Source organism: Oncorhynchus keta, chromosome 2 (genome assembly GCF_023373465.1).
Source record: "Oncorhynchus keta strain PuntledgeMale-10-30-2019 chromosome 2, Oket_V2, whole genome shotgun sequence".
NCBI classification, from domain to species: Eukaryota; Metazoa; Chordata; class Actinopteri; order Salmoniformes; family Salmonidae; genus Oncorhynchus; species Oncorhynchus keta.
The window spans coordinates 13,047,290-13,069,553 of NC_068422.1; the positions used below are offsets into that span (position 1 = coordinate 13,047,290).

The following is a 22,264-nucleotide window of genomic DNA, read 5'->3' on the forward strand; positions in this document are numbered from 1 at the left end:
CTACTGGTGAATACTACATATTTCACTACGTGTGAACACTACTTATTTCACTACTGGTGAAAAACTACATTTTTCACTACTGGTGAACACTACATATTTCACTACTGGTGAATACTACATATTTCACTACTGGTGAACACTACATATTTCACTACTGGTGAATACTACATATTTCACTACTGGTGAATACTACATATTTCACTACTGGTGAATACTACATATTTCACTACTGGTGAACACTACATATTTCACTACTGGTGAATACTACATATTTCACTACTGGTGAATACTACATATTTCACTACTGGTGAACACTACATATTTCACTACTGGTGAACACTACATATTTCACTACTGGTGAATACTACATATTTCACTACTGGTGAATACTACATATTTCACTACTGGTGAATACTACATATTTCACTACTGGTGAACACTACATTTTCACTACTGGTGAACACTACATATTTCACTACTGGTGAATACTACATATTTCACTACTGGTGAACACTACATATTTCACTACTGGTGAACACTACATATTTCACTACGTGTGAACACTACATATTTCACTACTGGTGAATACTACATATTTCACTACTGGTGAACACTACATATTTCACTACGTGTGAACACTACTTATTTCACTACTGGTGAAAAACTACATTTTTCACTACTGGTGAACACTACAAATGTCATTACTGGTGAACACTACATATTTCACTACTGGTGAACACTACATATTTCACTACTGGTGTACACTACATATTTCACTACTGGTGAACACTACAAATGTCATTACTGGTGAACACTACATATTTCACTACTGGTGAACACTACATATTTCACTACTGGTGTACACTACATATTTCACTACTGGTGAACACTACATATTTCACTACTGGTGAACACTACATATTTCACTACTGGTGAACACTACATATTTCACTACTGGTGAACACTACATATTTCACTACTGGTGAACACTACATATTTCACTACTGGTGAACACTACATATTTCACTACTGGTGAACACTACATATTTCACTACTGGTGAACACTACATATTTCACTACTGGTGAATACTACATATTTCACTACTGGTGAATACTACATATTTCACTACTGGTGAACACTACATATTTCACTACTGGTGAATACTACATATTTCACTACTGGTGAATACTACATATTTCACTACTGGTGAACACTACATATTTCACTACTGGTGAATACTACATATTTCACTACTGGTGAATACTACATATTTCACTACTGGTGAACACTACATATTTCACTACGTGTGAACACTACTTATTTCACTACTGGTGAAAAACTACATTTTTCACTACTGGTGAACACTACAAATGTCATTACTGGTGAACACTACATATTTCACTACTGGTGAACACTACATATTTCACTACTGGTGTACACTACATATTTCACTACTGGTGTACACTACATATTTCACTACTGGTGAATACTACATATTTCACTACTGGTGAACACTACATATTTCACTACTGGTGTACACTACTTATTTCACTACTGGTGAAAAACTACATTTTTCACTACTGGTGAACACTACAAATGTCCTTACTGGTGAACACTACATATTTCACTACTGGTGTACACTACATATTTCACTACTGGTGTACACTACATATTTCACTACTGGTGTACACTACATATTTCACTACTGGTGAATACTACATATTTCACTACTGGTGAACACTACATATTTCACTACTGGTGTACACTACATATTTCACTACTGGTGTACACTACATATTTCACTACTGGTGAATACTACATATTTCACTACTGGTGAACACTACATATTTCACTACTGGTGTACACTACATATTTCACTACTGGTGAACACTACAAATGTCATTACTGGTGAACACTACATATTTCACTACTGGTGTACACTACATATTTCACTACTGGTGAACACTACATATTTCATTACTGGTGAACACTACATATTTCACTACTGGTGAACACTACATATTTCACTACTGGTGAACACTACATATATCACTACTGGTGAACACTACATATTTCACTACTGGTGAACACTACATATTTCACTACTGGTGAACACTACATATTTCACTACTGGTGAACACTACATATTTCACTACTGGTGGTGTACACTACATATTTCACTACTGGTGAACACTACATATTTCACTACTGGTGTACACTACATATTTCACTACTGGTGAATACTACATATTTCACTACTGGTGAACACTACATATTTCACTACTGGTGTACACTACAAATGTCATTACTGGTGAACACTACATATTTCACTACTGGTGTACACTACATATTTCACTACTGGTGAACACTACAAATGTCATTACTGGTGAACACTACATATTTCACTACTGGTGAACACTACATATTTCACTACTGGTGAACACTACATATTTCACTATTGGTGAACATCACATAGGCTGTGCAGTCTTGCACTCTACCTGTATCTGTTCAGATAGAACAGGTTAAGCCTGATGCAGAGGCAATTTATTTTGGGCTATTGTCACGCCCTGACCTTAGTTATCTATGTTTTCTTAATTATTTTGGTTAGGTCAGGGTGTGACGAGGGTGGGTATGATTGTTTTGTATTGTCTAGGGTTTTTGTATGTCTAGAGGTGTTTGTAAGTCTAGGCATATGTAGGTTTATGGTGGCCTGAATTGGTTCCCAATCAGAGGCAGCTGTTTATTGTTGTCTCTGATTGGGGATCATATTTAGATTGCCATTTTCCCTTGGGTATTTGTGGGTTCTTATTCTATGTTTAGTTGCCTGTCTGTACTATACATATTAGCTTCATGGTTTGTTTTGTTATTTTGTTCGCTCTGTTCAGTTTTCGTTCTTTTAATAAAGAAGAATGTACACTTATCCCGCTGCGCCTTGGTCTCCTCCCTACGACGGCCGTGACAGCTATTGCCAGTGTATATTTGGTAAATTGACTTGTTTATTTTGTATGATGTGGCACTTTCACCATTCGATCTCCAAGACCTGTAAATAAATGTACACTCCTGCTGGTTTCATGCCCTTAACACTGCTACAAGGTCCCTATTTTACAATGTCATAGGCTAATCAACATATGTTGAAGACAAAATAATGAAAAGGCCTGTCTGGTTGCCTCAAAAAATAGACAAAGATTTGTAGTTCTAACGTTTCAGGTAAGACCCAAGTGCAGATTGTGTTGAAGTAACATTGTTTATTACAGCAACAGGAGCAGGCTTACGACAGGTCAAGGCAGGCAGAGGTTGATAATCCAGAGTAGTGGGGCAAAGGTACAGGACGGCAGGCAGGCTCAGGGTCAGGGGCAGGCAGAGTGGTCAGGCAGGCAGGCTCAGGGTCAGGGACAGGCAGAGTGGTCAGGCAGGCAGGCTCAGGGTCAGGGGCAGGCAGAGTGGTCAGGCAGGCAGGCTCAGGGTCAGGGGCAGGCAGAGTGGTCAGGCAGGCAGGCTCAGGGTCAGGGGCAGGCAGAGTGGTCAGGCAGGCAGGGTCAGGGGCAGGCAGAGTGGTCAGGCAGGCAGGCTCAGGGTCAGGGGCAGGCAGAGTGGTCAGGCAGGCAGGCTCAGGGTCAGGGGCAGGCAGAGTGGTCAGGCAGGCAGGCTCAGGGTCAGGGGCAGGCAGAGTGGTCAGGCAGGCAGAATCAGGGTCAGGTCAGGCAGAGTGGTCAGGCAGGCAGGCTCAGGGTCAGGGTCAGGCAGAGTGGTCAGGCAGGCAGGCTCAGGGTCAGGGGCAGGCAGAGTGGTCAGGCAGGCAGAATCAGGGTCAGGTCAGGCAGAGTGGTCAGGCAGGCAGGCTCAGGGTCAGGGGCAGGCAGAGTGGTCAGGCAGGCAGAATCAGGGTCAGGTCAGGCAGAGTGGTCAGGCAGGCAGGGTCAGGGGCAGGCAGAGTAGTCAGGCAGGCAGGCTCAGAGTCTGGACAGGCAGAGTGGTCAGGCAGGCAGGCTCAGAGTCTGGACAGGCAGAGTGGTCAGGCAGGCAGGCTCAGAGTCTGGACAGGCAGAGTGGTCAGGCAGGCAGGCTCAGGGTCAGGGGCAGGCAGAGTGGTCGGGCAGGCAGGCTCAGAGTCTGGACAGGCAGAGTGGTCAGGCAGGCAGGCTCAGGGTCAGGGGCAGGCAGAGTGGTCAGGCAGGCAGGCTCAGAGTCTGGACAGGCAGAGTGGTCAGGCAGGCAGGCTCAGGGTCAGGGGCAGGCAGAGTGGTCAGGCAGGCAGGCTCAGAGTCTGGACAGGCAGAGTGGTCAGGCAGGCAGGCTCAGGGTCAGAGGCAGGCAGAGTGGCCGGGCAGGCAGGCTCAGAGTCTGGACAGGCAGAGTGTCAGGCAGGCAGGCTCAGAGTCTGGACAGGCAGAGTGGTCAGGCAGGCAGGCTCAGGGTCAGGGTCAGGCAGAGTGGCCGGGCAGGCAGGCTCAGAGTCTGGACAGGCAGAGTGTCAGGCAGGCAGGCTCAGAGTCTGGACAGGCAGAGTGGTCAGGCAGGCAGGCTCAGAGTCTGGACAGGCAAGGGTCAAAACCAGGAGGGAGAGAAAAAGAGTGACTGGGGAAAAGCAGGAGCTGAGAAAAATGCTGGTTGACTTGACAAACAAGACGAACTGGCAACAGACAAACACATATATACACAGGTATAAACACACAGGGGATAATGGGGAAGATGGGTGTCACCTGGAGGGGGGTGGAGACAATCACAAGGACAAGTGAAACAGATCAGGGCATGACAGTAGTTGAACAAGTCATTGCATGTATAGATTTTCTTTACTTGAAAAAATGTGACTCAACTTGCTCTTATAAAGCACGACTTGGACTTGACCCGTTCTACTTGGGACTTGAACCTTGTTTCCAACCTTTTTCATTATTTATTGCTCAGAGGGTTTTGATCAAGTCATTAAAGTACTGAAAACAAATTGGCTGCCTATTTAAAAAGATGGAGAACTATGAATGAAAGATACTGGAATTTTGGTGCTCAGGCAACTAGCACAAAAGCCAACTAGCACAAAAATAATATTGTGATATAGTCAAAACGATACAACACGATATATTGTAAAAAAGTATTCCCCCATACGGATTACTGCCGTATGCCTCCTCCTCCTTATTGAATAACTACTGCCATCGGTGTCTGTAGTGTGGTGTCACTGCTGATCTCTACTGGATTGCTCCTGATCCTTTTCCATTCCCTACATAAAACCTTTTGGATTACTATTGAAAACATTTACTACTGTTTGCATATTCAAAATCACTACTGACACCTTTTCTCACTACTGTGTCCCTACTATACTATTGCACATGATATTTCCTCAAGTTTCAGTGCATTCGGAAAGTATTCAGGCCCCTTGACTTTCCCCACATTTAGTTACTTTACAACCTTATTCTAAAATGGATTCAATTAAAAATGTTCCTCATCAATCTACACACAATACCCCATAATGACAAACCCGCTAGCTTTTCTGAACGCTGCGTCCCCTGCCTAGCGTAGTAGTGAATACCGAACAGCACCTTGACTCACCTAGTGTAGTAGTGACTACCGAACAGCACACTGACTCACCTGCTGCTGCTCTTTTGACCCTATGATCACTCGGCTACACAGCTGATGCCCTGGACTGTTTCAATAACACGGTACCTGATTTTGTTTATCTGTTGGCCCCAGCATCAAACTCAGGTCCTATATGCACCTAACTGACCCACTCTGCCCATTCATCGCCATTTACCCGTTGTTGTCTTAGCTCTCCTGATCAACACCTGTGATTGCTTTATGCCTCGCTCTGATGTCAATATGCCTTGTCTACTGCTGTCTCAGCTAGTTATTATTGTTTTATTTCACTGTAGAGCCCTCAGTCCCGCTCAAAATGCCTTAGATAGCTCTTTCGTCCCACCCCACACACATGCAGAGACCTCACCTAGGTTAACTGATGCCTCCAGAGATGAAACCTCTCTCATCGTCACTCAACGCCTAGGTTTACCTCCACTGAACTCACATCCTACCATAACCGTGTCTGTACATTATGCCTTGAATCCCTGTAGCCCCCAGTTCCACTCCTATTCCCCAGGCGCTATCATTTGTTTACTTCTGTAACCGTAAAAGCCTTGGTTTCATGCATGTTAATATCAGAAGCCTCCTCCCTAAGTTTGTTTTTTTCCCCCACTGCTTTTAGCACACTCTGTCAACTCTGATATCCTAGCTGTTTATGAATCTTGGCTTAGGAAGGCCACCAAAAATTCTGAAATTTTCATCCCCAACTACAACATTTTCCACCAAGATAGAACTGCCAAAGGGGGTGGAGTTGCAATCTACCGTAGAGATAGCCTGTAGAGTTCTGTCATGCTATCCAGGTCTGTATCCAAACAGTTCAAGCTTCTACTTTTAAAAATCCACCGTTCCAGAAATCTCTCACTATTGCCTCTTGTTATAGATCCCCCTCAGCCCCCAGCTGTGCCCTGGACACCATATGTGAATTAATTGCCCACCATTTATCTTCAGAGTTTGTACCGTTAGGTGACCTAAACTGGGATATGCTTAACACCCCGGCCGTCCTACAATCTAAGCTAGATGCCCTCAATCTCACACAAATTACCATGGAACCTACCAGATACAACTCTAAATCCGTAAACATGGGCACCCTCATAGATATAATCCTGCCCTCTAAATACACCTCTGCTGTCTTCAGTCAGGATCTCAGTGATCATTGCCTCATTGCCTACATCCGTAATGGGTCCGTGGTCAAACGACAACCCCTCATCACTGTCAAACGCTCTGTAAAACACTTCAGCGAGCAAACCTTTCTAATCGACCTGGCCCGGGTATCCTGGAAAGATATTGACCTCATTCCGGCAGTAGGGGATGCCTGGCTGTTCTTTAAAAGTGCTTTCCTTACCATATTAAAAAAGCATGCTCCTTTCAAAAAATGTAGAACTAAGAACAGATATAGCCCTTTGTTCACTCCAGACCTGACTTCCCTTGACCAGCACGAAAACATCCTGTGGCTTACTGCAGAAGCATCGAACAGCCCCTGCAATATGAAACTTTTCAGGGAAGTTAGGAACCAATATACAGTCAGTTAGGAAAGCAAAGGCTAGCTTTTTTAAACAGAAATGTGCATCCTGTAGCACTAACTCCAAAAAGTTCTGGGACACTGTAAAGTCCATGGAGAATAAGAGCACCTCCACCCAGCTGCCCACTGGAGGCTTCCTCATGATGCCATCTATTTTATGAAGTGCACCAGTCCCTCCTGCAGCAAAGCACCCCCACAACATGATGCTGCCACCCCCGTGCTTCACGGTTGGGATGGTGTTCTTCGGCTTGCAAGCCTCCTCTTTTTCCTCCAAACATAACAATGGTTGTTATGGCCAAACAGTTCTATTTTTGTTTCATCAGACCAGATTACATTTCTCCAAAAGGTTTGATCTTTTTCCCCATGTGCAGTTGCAAACCGTAGTCTGGCTTTTTTATGGCAGTTTTGGAGTAGTGAGCGGCCTTTTTTTGGAGTAGTGAGCGGCCTTTAAGCTTATGTCGATATAGGACTAGTTTTACCGTGGATATAGATACTTTTGTATCTGTTTCCTCCAGCATCTTCACAAGGTCCTTTGCTGTTGTTCTGAGATTGATTTGCACTTTTCTCACCAAAGTATGTTAATCTCTTGGAGACAGAACGCGTCTCCTTCCGGAGTGGTATAACGGCTGCGTGGTCCCATGGTGTTTATACTTGCGTACTATTGTTTGTACAGATGAACGTGGTACTTTCAGGCGTTTGGAAATTGCTCCCAAGGATGAATCAGACTTGTAGAGGTCTACAATTTTTGGCGGATTTCTTTTGATTTTCCCATGATGTCAAGCAAAGAGTCACTGAGTTTGAAGGTAGGCCTTGAAATACATCCACAGGTACACCTCCAATTGTCTCAAATGATGTCAATTAGCCTATCAGAGTTTTCTAAAGCCATGACATCATTTTCTGGAATTTTCCAAGCTGTTTAAAGGCACAGTTAACTTAGTGTATGTAAACTTCTGACCCGCTAGAATTGTGATACAGTGAATTATAAATGAAATAATCTGTCTGTAATCAATTGTTACAAAAATTACTTGTGTCATGCACAAAGTAGATGTCCTAACCAACTTGCCAAAAATATAATTTATTAACAAGACATTTGTGGAGTTTTAATGACTCCAACCTAAGTGTATGTAAACTTCCGACTTCAACTGTACATACAGCATCCCTTTGATCGTTGTATAATTTCTTCTCGCATCTACGTGCTATCCTCCTCTCACCTTATCTCTTCGCTTGTGGACTTCAGTGCACAACATGTCAACTGCCTGTGACCAGGCAAAACAAACTTTCCAAGACAAACCATCATATCATAACTGCTACCTACATTGTTGTCACTATATTATAACATCAGTGGTGTAAAGTACTTAAGTAAAAATACTTGAAAGTACTACTTAAGTCGTTTTTTGAGGTATCTGTAATTTACATTACTCTTTATATTTTTGACAACTTTTACTTTTACTTCACTACATTCCTGAAGAAAATCTTGTACTTTTTAGTCCATACATTTTCCCTGACACCCAAAAGTACATGTCACATTTTGAATGCTTAGCAGGACAGGACAATTATTAAATTCATGCACTTATCAAGAGAACATCCCTTGTCATTGCTATTGCCTCTGATCAGGCGGACTCACTAAACACAAATGTTTAATTTATAAATTATGTCTGAGTGTTGGAGTGTGGCCCTGGCTATACATAAATAAAAGGAAGGAATTTGAAATTATTTATACTTTTACTTTTACTTTCAATACTTAAGTATATTTTAGCAATTACATTTGCTTTTGATACTTAAGTATATTTAAAGCCAAATACTTTGACTTTTACTCAGGTAGTATTTTTTACTGGGTGACTTTCACTTTTACTTCAGTCATTTTCTATTAAGGTATCTTTACTTTTACTCAAGCATGACATTTGGGTACTTTTCCTACCACTGTATAACGTCAGTCAACATAGCTACTAGAACTAATGCATGAGTAAATCCGCTACAATCATGCAGTACAGTGTATAGTCACCAAGGAGTTTAACAGTTACACTGGCGGGTCCCGGTGGCAATGTACAAAACCAAAAGTTCCATTGTTGGATAGCCATAGCCAGTTAGCTAACACAGTATCCCTCTTTGTTTGAGATGGTTGTTTGAGTAGGCTAAACTAGCTAGCTGCATTTGCTAAGAAAGTGAAAAAAAAATACAAAATATCTCTCTCTCTGTTGCTTCTCCTTAATTTTTGAAGAAAAGTAATTTGTTAAAAACTGTTCAACTATTGTCTTTCACTGCACTGCAGTGCTAGCTTGCTGTAGCTTATCCTTTCAGTACTATATTCCTTCTCTGATCCTCTGATTGGGCTCTGAAGGGTTGGAGGATGTCTTCCGGAAGTTGTCATAATTACTGTGTAAGTCTATGGAAGGGGGTGAGTACCATAAGCCTCCTACGTTTTGTATTGAAGTCATTGAACCCAGAGGAGGATGGAAACTAGCCATCATCCGGCTACACCATGGTGCTACCCTACAGAGTGATGTTGAGGCTACTGTAGACCATTGCAAAACATTGAAATCAACTATTTGGTGACATGAATATATTTAGTAGAGTTTTATCTAAAAACGTTTTGAACGTTTCACTATTTACATGTTTCTGAAATTCACAGGAGGAAGGTCCTCCCCTAAGGAGCCTCCACTGATACAAACACACATTCTTATTAGCTCGCATGACGAAAACAGAGTCTACATAGCTACATTTCAATATGCCTAGTACAACAAGACCATTTTGACTAGCACTCTTTTTGATGTGGTTATATAAATGGCTAAACAACAACATGAAAGTATTCATAAAACATAAAGGAAAGTTAAGCTTACAGATGGTGCCAGCATACGGGCTATGAAAGATAGGATGGCAAAGGATGGAAGATGATTACATTCAGGATTGTCAAAAACAGTAGATAGCTAACAACAACCAACTACTTCCTGTTTTGTCTTCTTCTGTGGTCGTGAAAAGACTGTGTAGTCTGGCTGTTGTGTTGTGACTACTTATTTACTGCCAACATCAAGTTGTAAAAATCTCTACCTGATTACTACTGGAAGCACTACTGTTTTTCCTACTACTGCACTACAAAACTCTACTTGAGTAGTGCATATACAACACATTCACCACACAATCCCTACAGGTCTCTACATAATCACTACTGCACAAATAGGTTTTGTCTAGTAATTCAGTAGTCTTTTTTTCATGAGGGGTCACCTACTTAGAACAAAAACAAATAAGTAAATATGATGTTTCCAGAATTAATGTGTAGCTCGTCATCTTTTCACCTTGTTTTTGAGATGACATTGACACACTCAGGTTGGTGTACATCGTTCAGTCACTACAATACGGTCGTAAACAGTAGCAAATTAACCTGAGGTCTTTTAAAATAGGGCCTAATAGAGCTGAGGGCCACCCAGACGGTAAGTACTGCAGGCTGCTGATAGCAGCAGGTCTATAGAGATAAACACACACGGTCATTCCTGCTCCAGATGCTAACAGCGCTACCGCTAGGCTAAGGTGTGATCAAAACAAACAGCAAGTCACTTAGCTAGCCTCTGCCAACCTGGCTGTCCTTGGAAACCATACAAAGACCAACAGCATCTGATAAAGAACAAACACAACAGTTGAAGTGGTATACACTCTAGTACATAGTCTCGCTTTAATCTTGCGAGATAAGGCTGACCAGGTTAATGTGTGTGTGTGTCCCCCTCTCTCCCTCCCTAACCTCCCTCCCACCTTCTCTCTCTCTAGTGTGTGGCCTCCTTTTAGCATTTGTGTTATAGCCAGAGAGTCCTACAGAGTTCTGTGACTACAGGCCAGTGTTCGAGAATGTTAATGTGATGTCAATGGAAGCTGAGACAGGTCCAGCATGGATCCCATTAGCCTGATTGGCCAGAATTAAGCATCCACTTACTGCTGAGTACACACGACACAAACAGACTTGCACGTCTATATGGCAGGCCAAAATGATCACTGTAAAAAAAAAACTAAGAGCAAAATCATCAAATTAAATAAATATAATTATTTAATTGTAGTGGGTTGTAGTACTAGTTGTAAAGAAAAGTGTCACTTCCTTTATATCCTTTCTATAAAGTATAGAAACGTGGCACAATGCTGTCCTATGTAACTGATCGGTCACTGTGGGAGTCGTTCAGAACAAAGAGGAAGACAGGAGAGAGAGCCCGTGGAGATGAATATGTAGAAAAGCTGGATCCCAGTGGAGATGTTGTTTTTTGATGTTTTCTGTGTCACTTGTTGACCTCTTATGTTGTAATATTAAAATCAACATGCTACAGGCCTAATTGGGGTGAGCCAAATAAATGTTTTCTACATTGTTTTTTTTGTTTTTTTAAATGTCTTTATGGAACCAGATCATATTGAGATGAATATCAAAAACCTAATACATTCATAATCTTCTTTTTGCATGGTGTATTACTTTAGTATGAGTGTTCTCTATATGCCTGATCCTCGTATCCCTTCATTTCGAAAAAAGAGGTGATCTGTTGTAAAAACATATGTCATGTTTTCAGTATTAGCCCCATGGCACATTTGTGGTGGGGGACATCAGATTTGGATCAGAGAGGAGTTTGTTCCCCACACAGCTCAGGCCAGAGCCCTGCAGTTAGAGACCAGAGAACAACCACGTCAACGACAGCCTTCAGGATGTGTCTCAAATGGCACCCTATTCCCTATATAGTGCATTCATTTTGAACATAGCCCAAATGCACTGCATAGCAAATAGGGTGCCATTTGAGACCCATCCTCAGTCTCTACCACATGGCTACGCTACAGGGGGGAACCATCCGTGGAAATTAAATGAGGGATTTTCTGAAGACTTGGAACATTCCTCCATGCTTGGATTTCTAAAACATAAACCCGTCGTGAGATTTGAATCCCCTCATTTTAAATTAAATGAAGGGAACCTTGTTTGAGGAAAGTTGGAAGGATTCCTGTTTTGTATTTTAAAATGAAACTTCTGGTAATCCACTTTAGATAGTGTCCCAGCATATGGTTCCAGCTGTGAAAGGACACATTTTTGGAGACTAATAGCTGTCCTTCATCTCACAATCAGAGCCTTTACTGCCTACCTGGGTGTCAGTCTATTTCTCCTTTGTTGGCTAAAGCAGAATCAGACTGTTGCTAGTCTGTTGAGGAGTTTCTTGCAGCTTCAGTGGTATACAATACACAGTACATGGCATAGTATATTTGTCCAGGCAGCCTGGGGGAGAGCGCACTCAGCCCAGCTCCCAGCCCAGCCTCCAACAGCCTTGTGAAGGAGGAGGAAGTCCTGAGGAAATGACTTTTCACTGGTCATTATGGCCTTGTGGTTTGCCTTAAGCACCCACTCATTGACTTCCTTTCCATCTGACATTTCAGTGAGACCAGCATCGAATGTAGGTGTTTATATTGATGTAATCACAGACCTAAATCAGAGTCTCTCAAGGCTGCAGAGCATCAAAGAGACAATCAGAACACACTAATAACACAAGGAATATTAATATGTTGTCACAATTTGTAATATAGATTGGGACGCAGATCTGGTCATGTTTATGATCTGGTCATGTACCCCCCACCACCCTGCCTGACACCACAGGACATGGAGATCTATCTATCTGTACCCCCCACCACCCTGCCTGACACAACAGGACATGGAGATATATCTATCTGTACCCCCCACCACCCTGCCTGACACCACAGGACATGGAGATATATCTATCTGTACCCCCCACCACCCTGCCTGACACCACAGGACATGGAGATATATCTATCTGTACCCCCCACCACCCTGCCTGACACCACAGGACATGGAGATATATCTATCTGTACCCCCACCCCCTGCCTGACACCACAGGACATGGAGATATATCTATCTGTACCCCCCACCACCCTGCCTGACACCACAGGACATGGAGATATATCTATCTGTACCCCCCACCACCCTGCCTGACACCACAGGACATGGAGATATATCTATCTGTACCCCCCAAGCCAGGTTCCAAAGGTCTTAAAGTCTGTTTCATCAGATGCAGGAAGATAGGATTGAGACTGGGTACATAGAAACAAGATTTACCTCATGGGTCACAAGAAATTCCCAGAAGCTTTTGGTGGGTCCGTTTGCCAAATATTTGGGAATCACTAATCAAATCTCTCCTCTCCTCTCAGAAACCTGATGCCTCGGACGTTGGAAAGCCAGATCACTATGGAGAAGACACCTAGCTACTTCGTCACCAAGGAGGCTCCTCGCCGTCTCTTCGCCCTGAGTCGTCACACCAAGCTGATTGTGGTGGTCAGAGACCCTGTGACCCGGGCTGTGTCCGACTACACCCAGACACTGTCGAAACAACCCGGCCTTCCGTCCTTCCAGAGCCTGACCTTCCGGAACTCAACCATGGGCCTCATCGACACCTCCTGGAGCGCCGTGCGCATCGGGATCTACGCCAAGCACCTGGAGAACTGGCTGCGCTACTTCCCCCTCTCGAAGTTCCTCTTTGTCAGCGGCGAGCGGCTGGTGACGGATCCGGCCGGGGAGATGGGCAGGGTGCAGGACTTCCTGGGGCTGAAGAGGTTGGTCACAGACAAACACTTCTACTTCAACCAGACCAAGGGTTTCCCCTGCCTGAAGAAGCCTGAGGGGAGCAGCAGGCCACGCTGTCTAGGGAAGTCTAAGGGAAGGCCTCATCCACAGATCTCTCCAGAGGTGCTGCTCAGGCTCAGGGAGTTCTATAGGCCATTTAATATGAAGTTTTACCAAATGACAGGCCATGACTTTGGCTGGGACTGATGTAAATGGGATGGGATAGAGCATAGACATGGGTCTCCAGAGGATAAGACAGGCCCTGTACTGGCCACTCAACCTGATGTTTTACCAGATGACAGGTCTTCGTGACTTCGGCTGGGACTGGCGGGAACAGGCTAGAGTTGTGTTACCATTGTAACCAAACCATGGGAGAGACTGATAGTATCTTTTGGTTATAAAGAGAGGCATTAAAACTCCTTGAATAACAGATGTGATTTTTGTTGTGTCACTGCAATGTAATACCACTTTTATATTCTGACAAAACTGCTCCATGAGCCTGACCAATCTTTTCATCTGAGAAATGAATCCCGAATATGCTAATACTATTTAAATAAGATAGACTACAATAAGCCAAGTGCATTTCCTGAATAATTTTAGTAATCACAAATGATTTACTGTTGTCCCATTTTCCGGTTTTAAAATGCAATCCCAACGATGTTTAGGTGACATTTTTTTATTAAAAGAAGTCTATTGCTGGGATAAATGCTGGACAATGCTCTTTTTGGGGGGGAAATATATATTGGTTGGTTTACTCTATATGCTGTAAAATTGCTATTATTTATGTTGCAAGAGTTATGCTATTGAACATTTCTGATATATCCTATATGTGTATCTGTGGTTTTCTGCATTGTGTTTTTGTTTCAAACCAAACTAATAAACTGTACCTCTCTGACTGTACATTTCTGGAAAGCATCATTTATCAAATTACAATGTTTTATCTTCTACTTCTGTATTTCAAAATGCTGATATTTTACTAAAGCTTTTATTACAAAACAACCGTCTTGTTTTCATCAACTAAGTCAACATTTCAGAATAAAATACCTTTCTATGAAATATCCACACCATGTGATCTACTGTTGTCACGTCAGATCAGTCTTCCAGCGGATGTGTAGAGAGAGGGGAGGTAGAGAGGTGGCGTGGGTCATATGGCCCTGTAGAGTCCAGGGCTAAATTTGAAGTTAATGCAAAAAGGAAGCTTTCTGATGTGTAAGCAATCAATTGGCCAGGGTCATTGGAGACATTTGGGATGGTCATTTTTGACCCCTGATTCCCCATTGACCTGTTGGCCTCACCATCATAAACTGCTGACCACTCCAGTGCTGCGGCGTTGGCCAGTGGAGCCGCCCAGACACACTCCCTGGGTGCTTCCCAAATGGCACCCTATTTCTTATATAGTGCACTTTTGACCAGAGCCATTGTCAAAAGTAGTGCACTATATAGGGGATAGAGTGCCATTTGGGACACATATATATACTCCCTATTCTAGAGGATCCATTAATATTGCAAACTTAACCTCCGGGACCCGGGGTGAAGGAAGATGGCTGAGCAGAATCAATAACTGCCTGTTTAGTTTATAGGCTCTGGAATATGTGCTTATACCTACTATGTCCCCGTGTCAAGGTGATTTAGACCAGGGTCGGCCCCAGGTCGCTATCACACATTTGTAAAATATTACTTAACGTGTGATTTATCATATATATGCATGAGGATATTCATATTGGTCCGTGGGTACTTATCTTTACTGGCCTTCAGACCAATATATAGTACCAGTCAAAAGATTGGACACACCTAATCATTCAAGGGTTTTTTGTTTTTTACTATTTTCTACATTGTAGAATAATAGTGAAGACATCAAAACTATGAAATAACACATACTTGTAGTAAACAAAAAACTGTTAAACAAAAACATATTTTAAATTTGAGATTATTCAAAGTAGCCACCCATTGCCTTGATGACAACTTTGCACACTCTTGGCATTCTCTCATCCAGCTTCATGAGGTAGTCACCTAGAATGCATTTCAGTTAACAGGTGTGCCTTATTAAAAGTTCATTTGTGGAATTTCTTTCCTTCTTAATGCGTTTGAGCCAATCAGTTGTGTTGTGACAAGGTCGGGGTGGTATACAGAAGATAGACCTATTTGATAAAAGACCAAGTCCATATTATGGCAAGAACAGCTCAAATAAGCAAAGACGAATGACAGTCCATCCTTACTTTAACGGTTAAGACATGCATATATTATGAAGGTCAGTCAATACGGAAAATTTCAAGAACTTTTAAAGTTTCTTCAAGTGCAGTCACAAAAACCATCAAGTGCTATGATGAAACTGGCTCTCATGACCCCAACAGGAAAGGAAGACCCAGAGTTACCTCTGCTGCAGAGCATAAGTTCATTACAGTTACCAGTCTCAGAAATTGCAGTCCAAATAAATGCTTCAGAGTTAAAGTAACAGACACATCTCAACATCAACAGTTCTGTCACCACTTTCTTCTGTTGAAGGAGAGGCGGACCAAAACGCAGCGTGGTTATTTTGATACATCATTAATCAAGATGAAAATAGAACAATATACAAAACCGAGAACAGCCCTATCTGGTGTAACAAACACAAAGACAGGAACAATCACCCACAAAACCCAACACAAAACAGGCTACCTAAATATGGCTCCCAATCAGAGACAATGACTAACACCTGCCTCTGATTGAGAACCATATCAGGCCCAAACACAGAAACAGACAAACAAGACATCCAACATAGAATGCCCACTCAGATCACACCCTGACCAAACAAAACATAGAACATACAAAGCAAACTATGGTCAAGGTGTGACAAGTTCAGAGGAGACTGCGTGAATCAGGCCTTCATGGTCGAATTGCTGCATTGAAACCACTACCAAAGGACACCAATAAGAAGAAAATATTGCTTGGGCCAAGAAACACGAGCAATGGACATTAGACCGGTGGAAATCTGTCCTTTGGTCTGATGAGTCCCAATTTGAGATTTTTGGTTCCAACCGACATGTCTTTGTGAGACACAGAGTAGTTGAACGGATGATCTCCACATGTGTGGTTCCCACCGTGAAGCATGGAGGAGGAGTTGTGATGGTGTGGGGATGCTTTGCTGGTGACACAGTCAGTGATTTATTTAGAATTCAAGGCACACTTAACCAGCATGGCTACCACAGCATTCTGCAGCGATACACCAACAGGACAATGACCCAACACACCTCCAGGCTGTGTAAGGGTTTATTTGACCAAGGAGGTTGAGGGAGTGCTGCATCAAATAACCTGGCCTCCACAATCACCTGACCTCAACCCAATTGAGATGGTTTGGCCACAGAGTGAAGGAAAAGCAGTCACCAGGTGCTCAGCATTTGTGTGAACTCACATTCCAGGTGAAGATGGTTCAGAGAATGCCAAGAGTGTGCAAAGCTGTTATCAAGGACAAGGGTGGTTACTTGGAAGAATCTCAAATATAAAATATATTTTGATTTGTTGAACACTTTCTTGGTTACTACATGATCCCATATGTGTTATTTCATAGTTTTGATGTATTCACTATTATTCTACAATGTAGGAAAAAGTTCAAATAAAGAAAAACTCTTGAATGAGGTGATGTGTCCAAACTTTTGACTGGCACTGTACTTACTGTTTTTGGTTTGTACCTCATGTATTTGGTGTCTCATTTACAGTATGTAGACGTCAAAGTTCTTATTTAATCAGAATCCCCTTCCTTTGCCAAATACATTTTCATGTAAAGGAATTTGACACAGTGAAATGGTGCTGCCACAATAAACAGAATAGATATATAGATGTGGAATTTACACAACTCACACCCAGTATGTCCACGATGAACACCAGGCTAGAAACTACTGACTACACTATATGAACACAAGGTTAGAACCAGGCTAGAAACAATTGACTACACTATATCAAATCAAATCAAATTATTTATTATTCACATGCGCGGAATACAACAGATGTAGACCTTACAGTGAAATATTAACTTATGAGCCTCTAACCAACAATGCAGTCTAAAAATATGGATAAGAATAAGGTACGGTCTATGACTATGGTGGCTGGAGTCTTTGACAATTTTTAGGGCCTTCCTATGACAGCGCCTGGTATAGAGGTCCTGGATGGCAGAAAGCATGGCCCCAGTGATGTACTGGGCCGTTCGCACTACCCTCTGTAGTGCCTTGAGGTCGGAGGCCAAACAGTTGCCATACCAGACAGTGATGCAACCAGTCAGGATGCTCTCGATGGTGCAGCTGTAGAACCTTTTTAGGATCTGAGGACCCATGCCAAATCTTTTCAGTCTCCTGAGGGGGAATAGGTTTTGTTGTGCCATCTTCACAACTGTCTTGGTGTGCTTGGACCATGTTATTTTGTTAGTGATGTGGACACCAAGGAACTTGAAGCTCTCAACCTGCTCCACTGCAGCCCCGTTGATGAGAATGGGGGCGTGCTCTGTCCTCTTTTTCCTGTAGTCCACAATCATCTCCTTTGTCTTGTCATGATGGAGAGGTTGTTGTCCTGGCACCACACGGCCAGGTCTCTGACCTCCTCCCTATAGGCTGTCTCGTGGTTGCCGGTGATCAGACCTACCACTGTTGTGTCATAGGCAAACTTAATGACGATGTTGGAGTCGTGCCTGGCCATGGAGTCATGAGTGAACAGTGAGTACAGGAGGGAACTGAGCACGCACCCCTGAGGGGCCCTTGTGTTGAGGATCAGCGTGGAGGATGTGTTGTTACCTACCCTTACCACCTGGGGGCGGCCCGTCAGGAAGATCAGGATCCAGTTACAGAGGTTTAGTCCCATGGTCCTTAGCTTATTGATGAGCTTTGAGGGCACTATGGCGTTGAACGCTGAGCTGTAATCAATGAATAGCATTATCAAATAAGTGTTCCTTTTGCCCAGGTGGGAAAGGGCAGTGTGGAGTGCAATAGAGATTGCATCATCTGTGGATCTGTTGAGGCGGTATGCAAATTGGAGTGGGTCTAGGGTTCTGGGATAATGGTGTTGATGTGAGCCATGACCTTTCAAAGCACTTCATGGCTACAGATGTGAGTGCTACGGGTTGGTAGTCATTTAGGCAGGTTACCTTAGTGTTCTTGGGCACAGGGACTATGGTGGTCTGCTTAAAACATGTTAGTATTACAGACTCGGACAGGGAGAGGTTGAAAATATCAGTGAAGACACTTACCGGTTGGTCAGCGCATGCTCGCAGTACATGTCCAGGTAATCATTCTGGCCCTGCGGCCTTGTGAATGTTGACCTGTTTAAATATCTTACTCATATCGGCTGCGGAGAGCGTGATCACACAGTCCTCCTGGAACAGCTGGTGCTCTCATGCATGTTTCAGTGTTATTTGCCTCGAAGCGAGCATCGAAGTAGTTTAGCTTGTCTGGCAGGCTCGTGTCACTGGGCAGCTCTTGGCTCTGCTTCCCTTTGTAGTCTGTAATGGTTTGCAAGCCCTGCCACATTGGTAAAACGGATTTAAGTTTCCCTGCATTAACTAGGAGCGCTGCCTCTGGGTGAGGGTTTTCTTGTTTGCTTATGGTGGAATACAGCTCATTCAATGCTGTCTTTGTGCCAGCCTCTGACTGTGGTGGTATGTAAACAGCTATGAAAAATACAGATGAAAACATTCTAGGTAGATAGTGTGGTCTACAGCGTATCATGAGATACTCTACCTCAGGCGAGCAATAGCTCAAGACTTCCTTAGATATGATGCACCAGCTGTTATTTACAAAAATACATAGTCCGCCGCTCCTTCTCTTACCAGACACTGCTGTTCTATCCTGCCTGTACAGCGTATAACCAGCCAGCTGTATGATGATAGTGTCGTCATTCAGCCACGACTCCGTGAAGCATAAGATATTACAGTTTTGAATGTCCCGTTAGTAGTTTAATCTTCCATGTAGGTCATCTATTTTATTCTCCAAAGATTGCACGTTTGCCAGCAGAATGGAAAGAAGTGGGGGTTTATTCGATCGCCTACGAATTCTCAGAAGGCAGCCTGCCCTCTGGTCCCTTTTTCTCCACCTCCTCATCAAGCAATCACGGGGATCTGGGCCTGTTCCCGAGAAAGCAGTATATTGTTCGCATCGGGCTGGTCAGACTCGGATTCTGCCAGTCCGTGGTGAGTAATTGCAGTCCTGATGTCCAGAAATTATCTTCTGTCATAAGCGGCAACACAAAAAATAAGTTACAAACAACGCAAATAAATGAACAAAAAAACACAATCGGTTGGGGCCATGTAAAACATCTGTATTCTTCTCCGGCACCAGGCTAAAAACTACTGACTACACTATGTGAACACCAGGCTATAACCAGGCTAGAAACTACTGACTACACTACATGAACACCAGGCTAGAACCAGGTTAGAAGCTACTGACTACACTATTTGAACACCATGCTAGAACCAGGTTAGAAACTACTGACTACACTATATGAACACCATGCTAGAACCAGGTTAGAAACTACTGACTACACTATATGAACACCAGGATAGAAACTACTGACTACACTATATGAACACCATGCTAGAACCAGGTTAGAAACTACTGACTACCACTATATGAACACCATGCTAGAACCAGGTTAGAAACTACTGACTACCACTATATGAACACCATGCTAGAACCAGGTTAGAAACTACTGACTACACTATATGAACACCAGGATAGAACCAGGTTAGAAACTACTGACTACACTATATGAACACCATGCTAGAACCAGGTTAGAAACTACTGACTACACTATATGAACACCAGGATAGAACCAGGTTAGAAATGACTGACTACACTATATGAACACCATGCTAGAACCAGGTTAGAAACTACTGACTACACTATATGAACACCATGCTAGAACCAGGTTAGAAACTACTGACTACCACTATATGAACACCAGGATAGAAACTACTGACTACACTATATGAACACCAGGCTAGAACCAGGTTAGAAGCTACTGACTACACTATTTCAACACCATGCTAGAACCAGGTTAGAAACTACTGACTACCACTATATGAACACCAGGATAGAAACTACTGACTACACTATATGAACACCAGGCTAGAACCAGGTTAGAAACTACTGACTACACTATATGAACACCAGGCTAGAACCAGGTTAGAAACTACTGACTACCACTATATGAACACTAGGCTAGAAACTACTGACTACACTATTTGAACACCAGGCTAGAAACTACTGACTACACTATATATGAACACCATGCTAGAACCAGGTTAGAAACTACTGACTAATGCTATATGAACACCAGGATAGAAACTACTGACTACACTATATGAACACCAGGTTAGAAACTACTGACTACACTATATGAACACCAGGATAGAAACTACTGACTACACTATATGAACACCATGCTAGAACCAGGTTAGAAACTACTGACTACACTATATGAACACCAGGTTAGAAACTACTGACTACCACTATATGAACACCAGGATAGAAACAACTGACTACACTATATGAACACCATGCTAGAACCAGGTTAGAAACTACTGACTACACGATATGAACACCAGGATAGAAACTACTGACTACACTATATGAACACCAGACTAGAACCAGACTATAAACTACTGACTACACTATTTGAACACCAGACTAGAACCAGACTATAAACTACTGACTACACTATATGAACACCAGGCTAGAACCAGGTTAGAAACTACTGACTACCACTATATGAACACCAGGATAGAAACTACTGACTACACTATATGAACACCAGGCTAGAACCAGGTTAGAAACTACTGACTACACTATATGAACACCAGGCTAGAAACTACTGACTACCACTATATGAACACCAGGATAGAAACTACTGACTACACTATTTGAACACCAGGCTAGAAACTACTGACTACACTATATGAACACCATGCTAGAACCAGGTTAGAAACTACTGACTACCGCTATATGAACACCAGGATAGAAACTACTGACTACACTATATGAACACCAGGTTAGAAACTACTGACTACACTATATGAACACCAGGATAGAAACAACTGACTACACTATATGAACACCATGCTAGAACCAGGTTAGAAACTACTGACTACACGATATGAACACCAGGATAGAAACTACTGACTACACTATTTGAACACCAGACTAGAACCAGACTATAAACTACTGACTACACTATTTGAACACCAGAGTAGAACCAGACTATAAACTACTGACTAAACTATATAAGCACCAGGCTAGAAACTACTGACTACACTATATAAGCACCAGGCTAGGAACTACTGACTACACTATTTGTTCATTTTATTGCCATTTGTCCTTCCATTTCTATTATCTAGGTGTCTCGTAACAATATGGATATACTGGATTTAAGGAAGCTGATACATAATAAAATTGCCCTGATAATCACATTTTCAATCATCAAATCAAATGAAGCTTTATTTACGCAGCACATTTCAGACATGGAATGCAACGCAATGTGGTTTACAGGAAAACTACACAACAAACATAAGAGGATAAAAAAACAAAAGTAGAACAATACAAACTGAAAGACTAAAAAGCACCCTAAGGAAAAGCAAAGCTAAAAA

At 42.6% G+C, this 22,264-nt stretch overlaps 2 protein-coding genes across 2 annotated transcripts in view; both read left to right on the forward strand.

Moving 5' to 3' along the window:
- The window catches only part of LOC118374606 (heparan sulfate glucosamine 3-O-sulfotransferase 6-like), a 34,501-nt gene extending 19,939 nt beyond the window's left edge, over positions 1–14,562 (forward strand). Inside the window, exon 2 of the mRNA XM_035761063.2 lies at positions 13,251–14,562. Coding sequence (XP_035616956.1) covers positions 13,251–13,869 — 619 coding nt within the window. The 3' untranslated portion in view covers positions 13,870–14,562. The remainder of the gene's footprint in view (positions 1–13,250) is intronic.
- meiob (meiosis specific with OB-fold) overlaps positions 1–22,264 on the forward strand; it is a 61,069-nt gene that overhangs the window by 19,164 nt on the left and 19,641 nt on the right. The gene's annotated exons all lie outside the window — the stretch shown is intronic.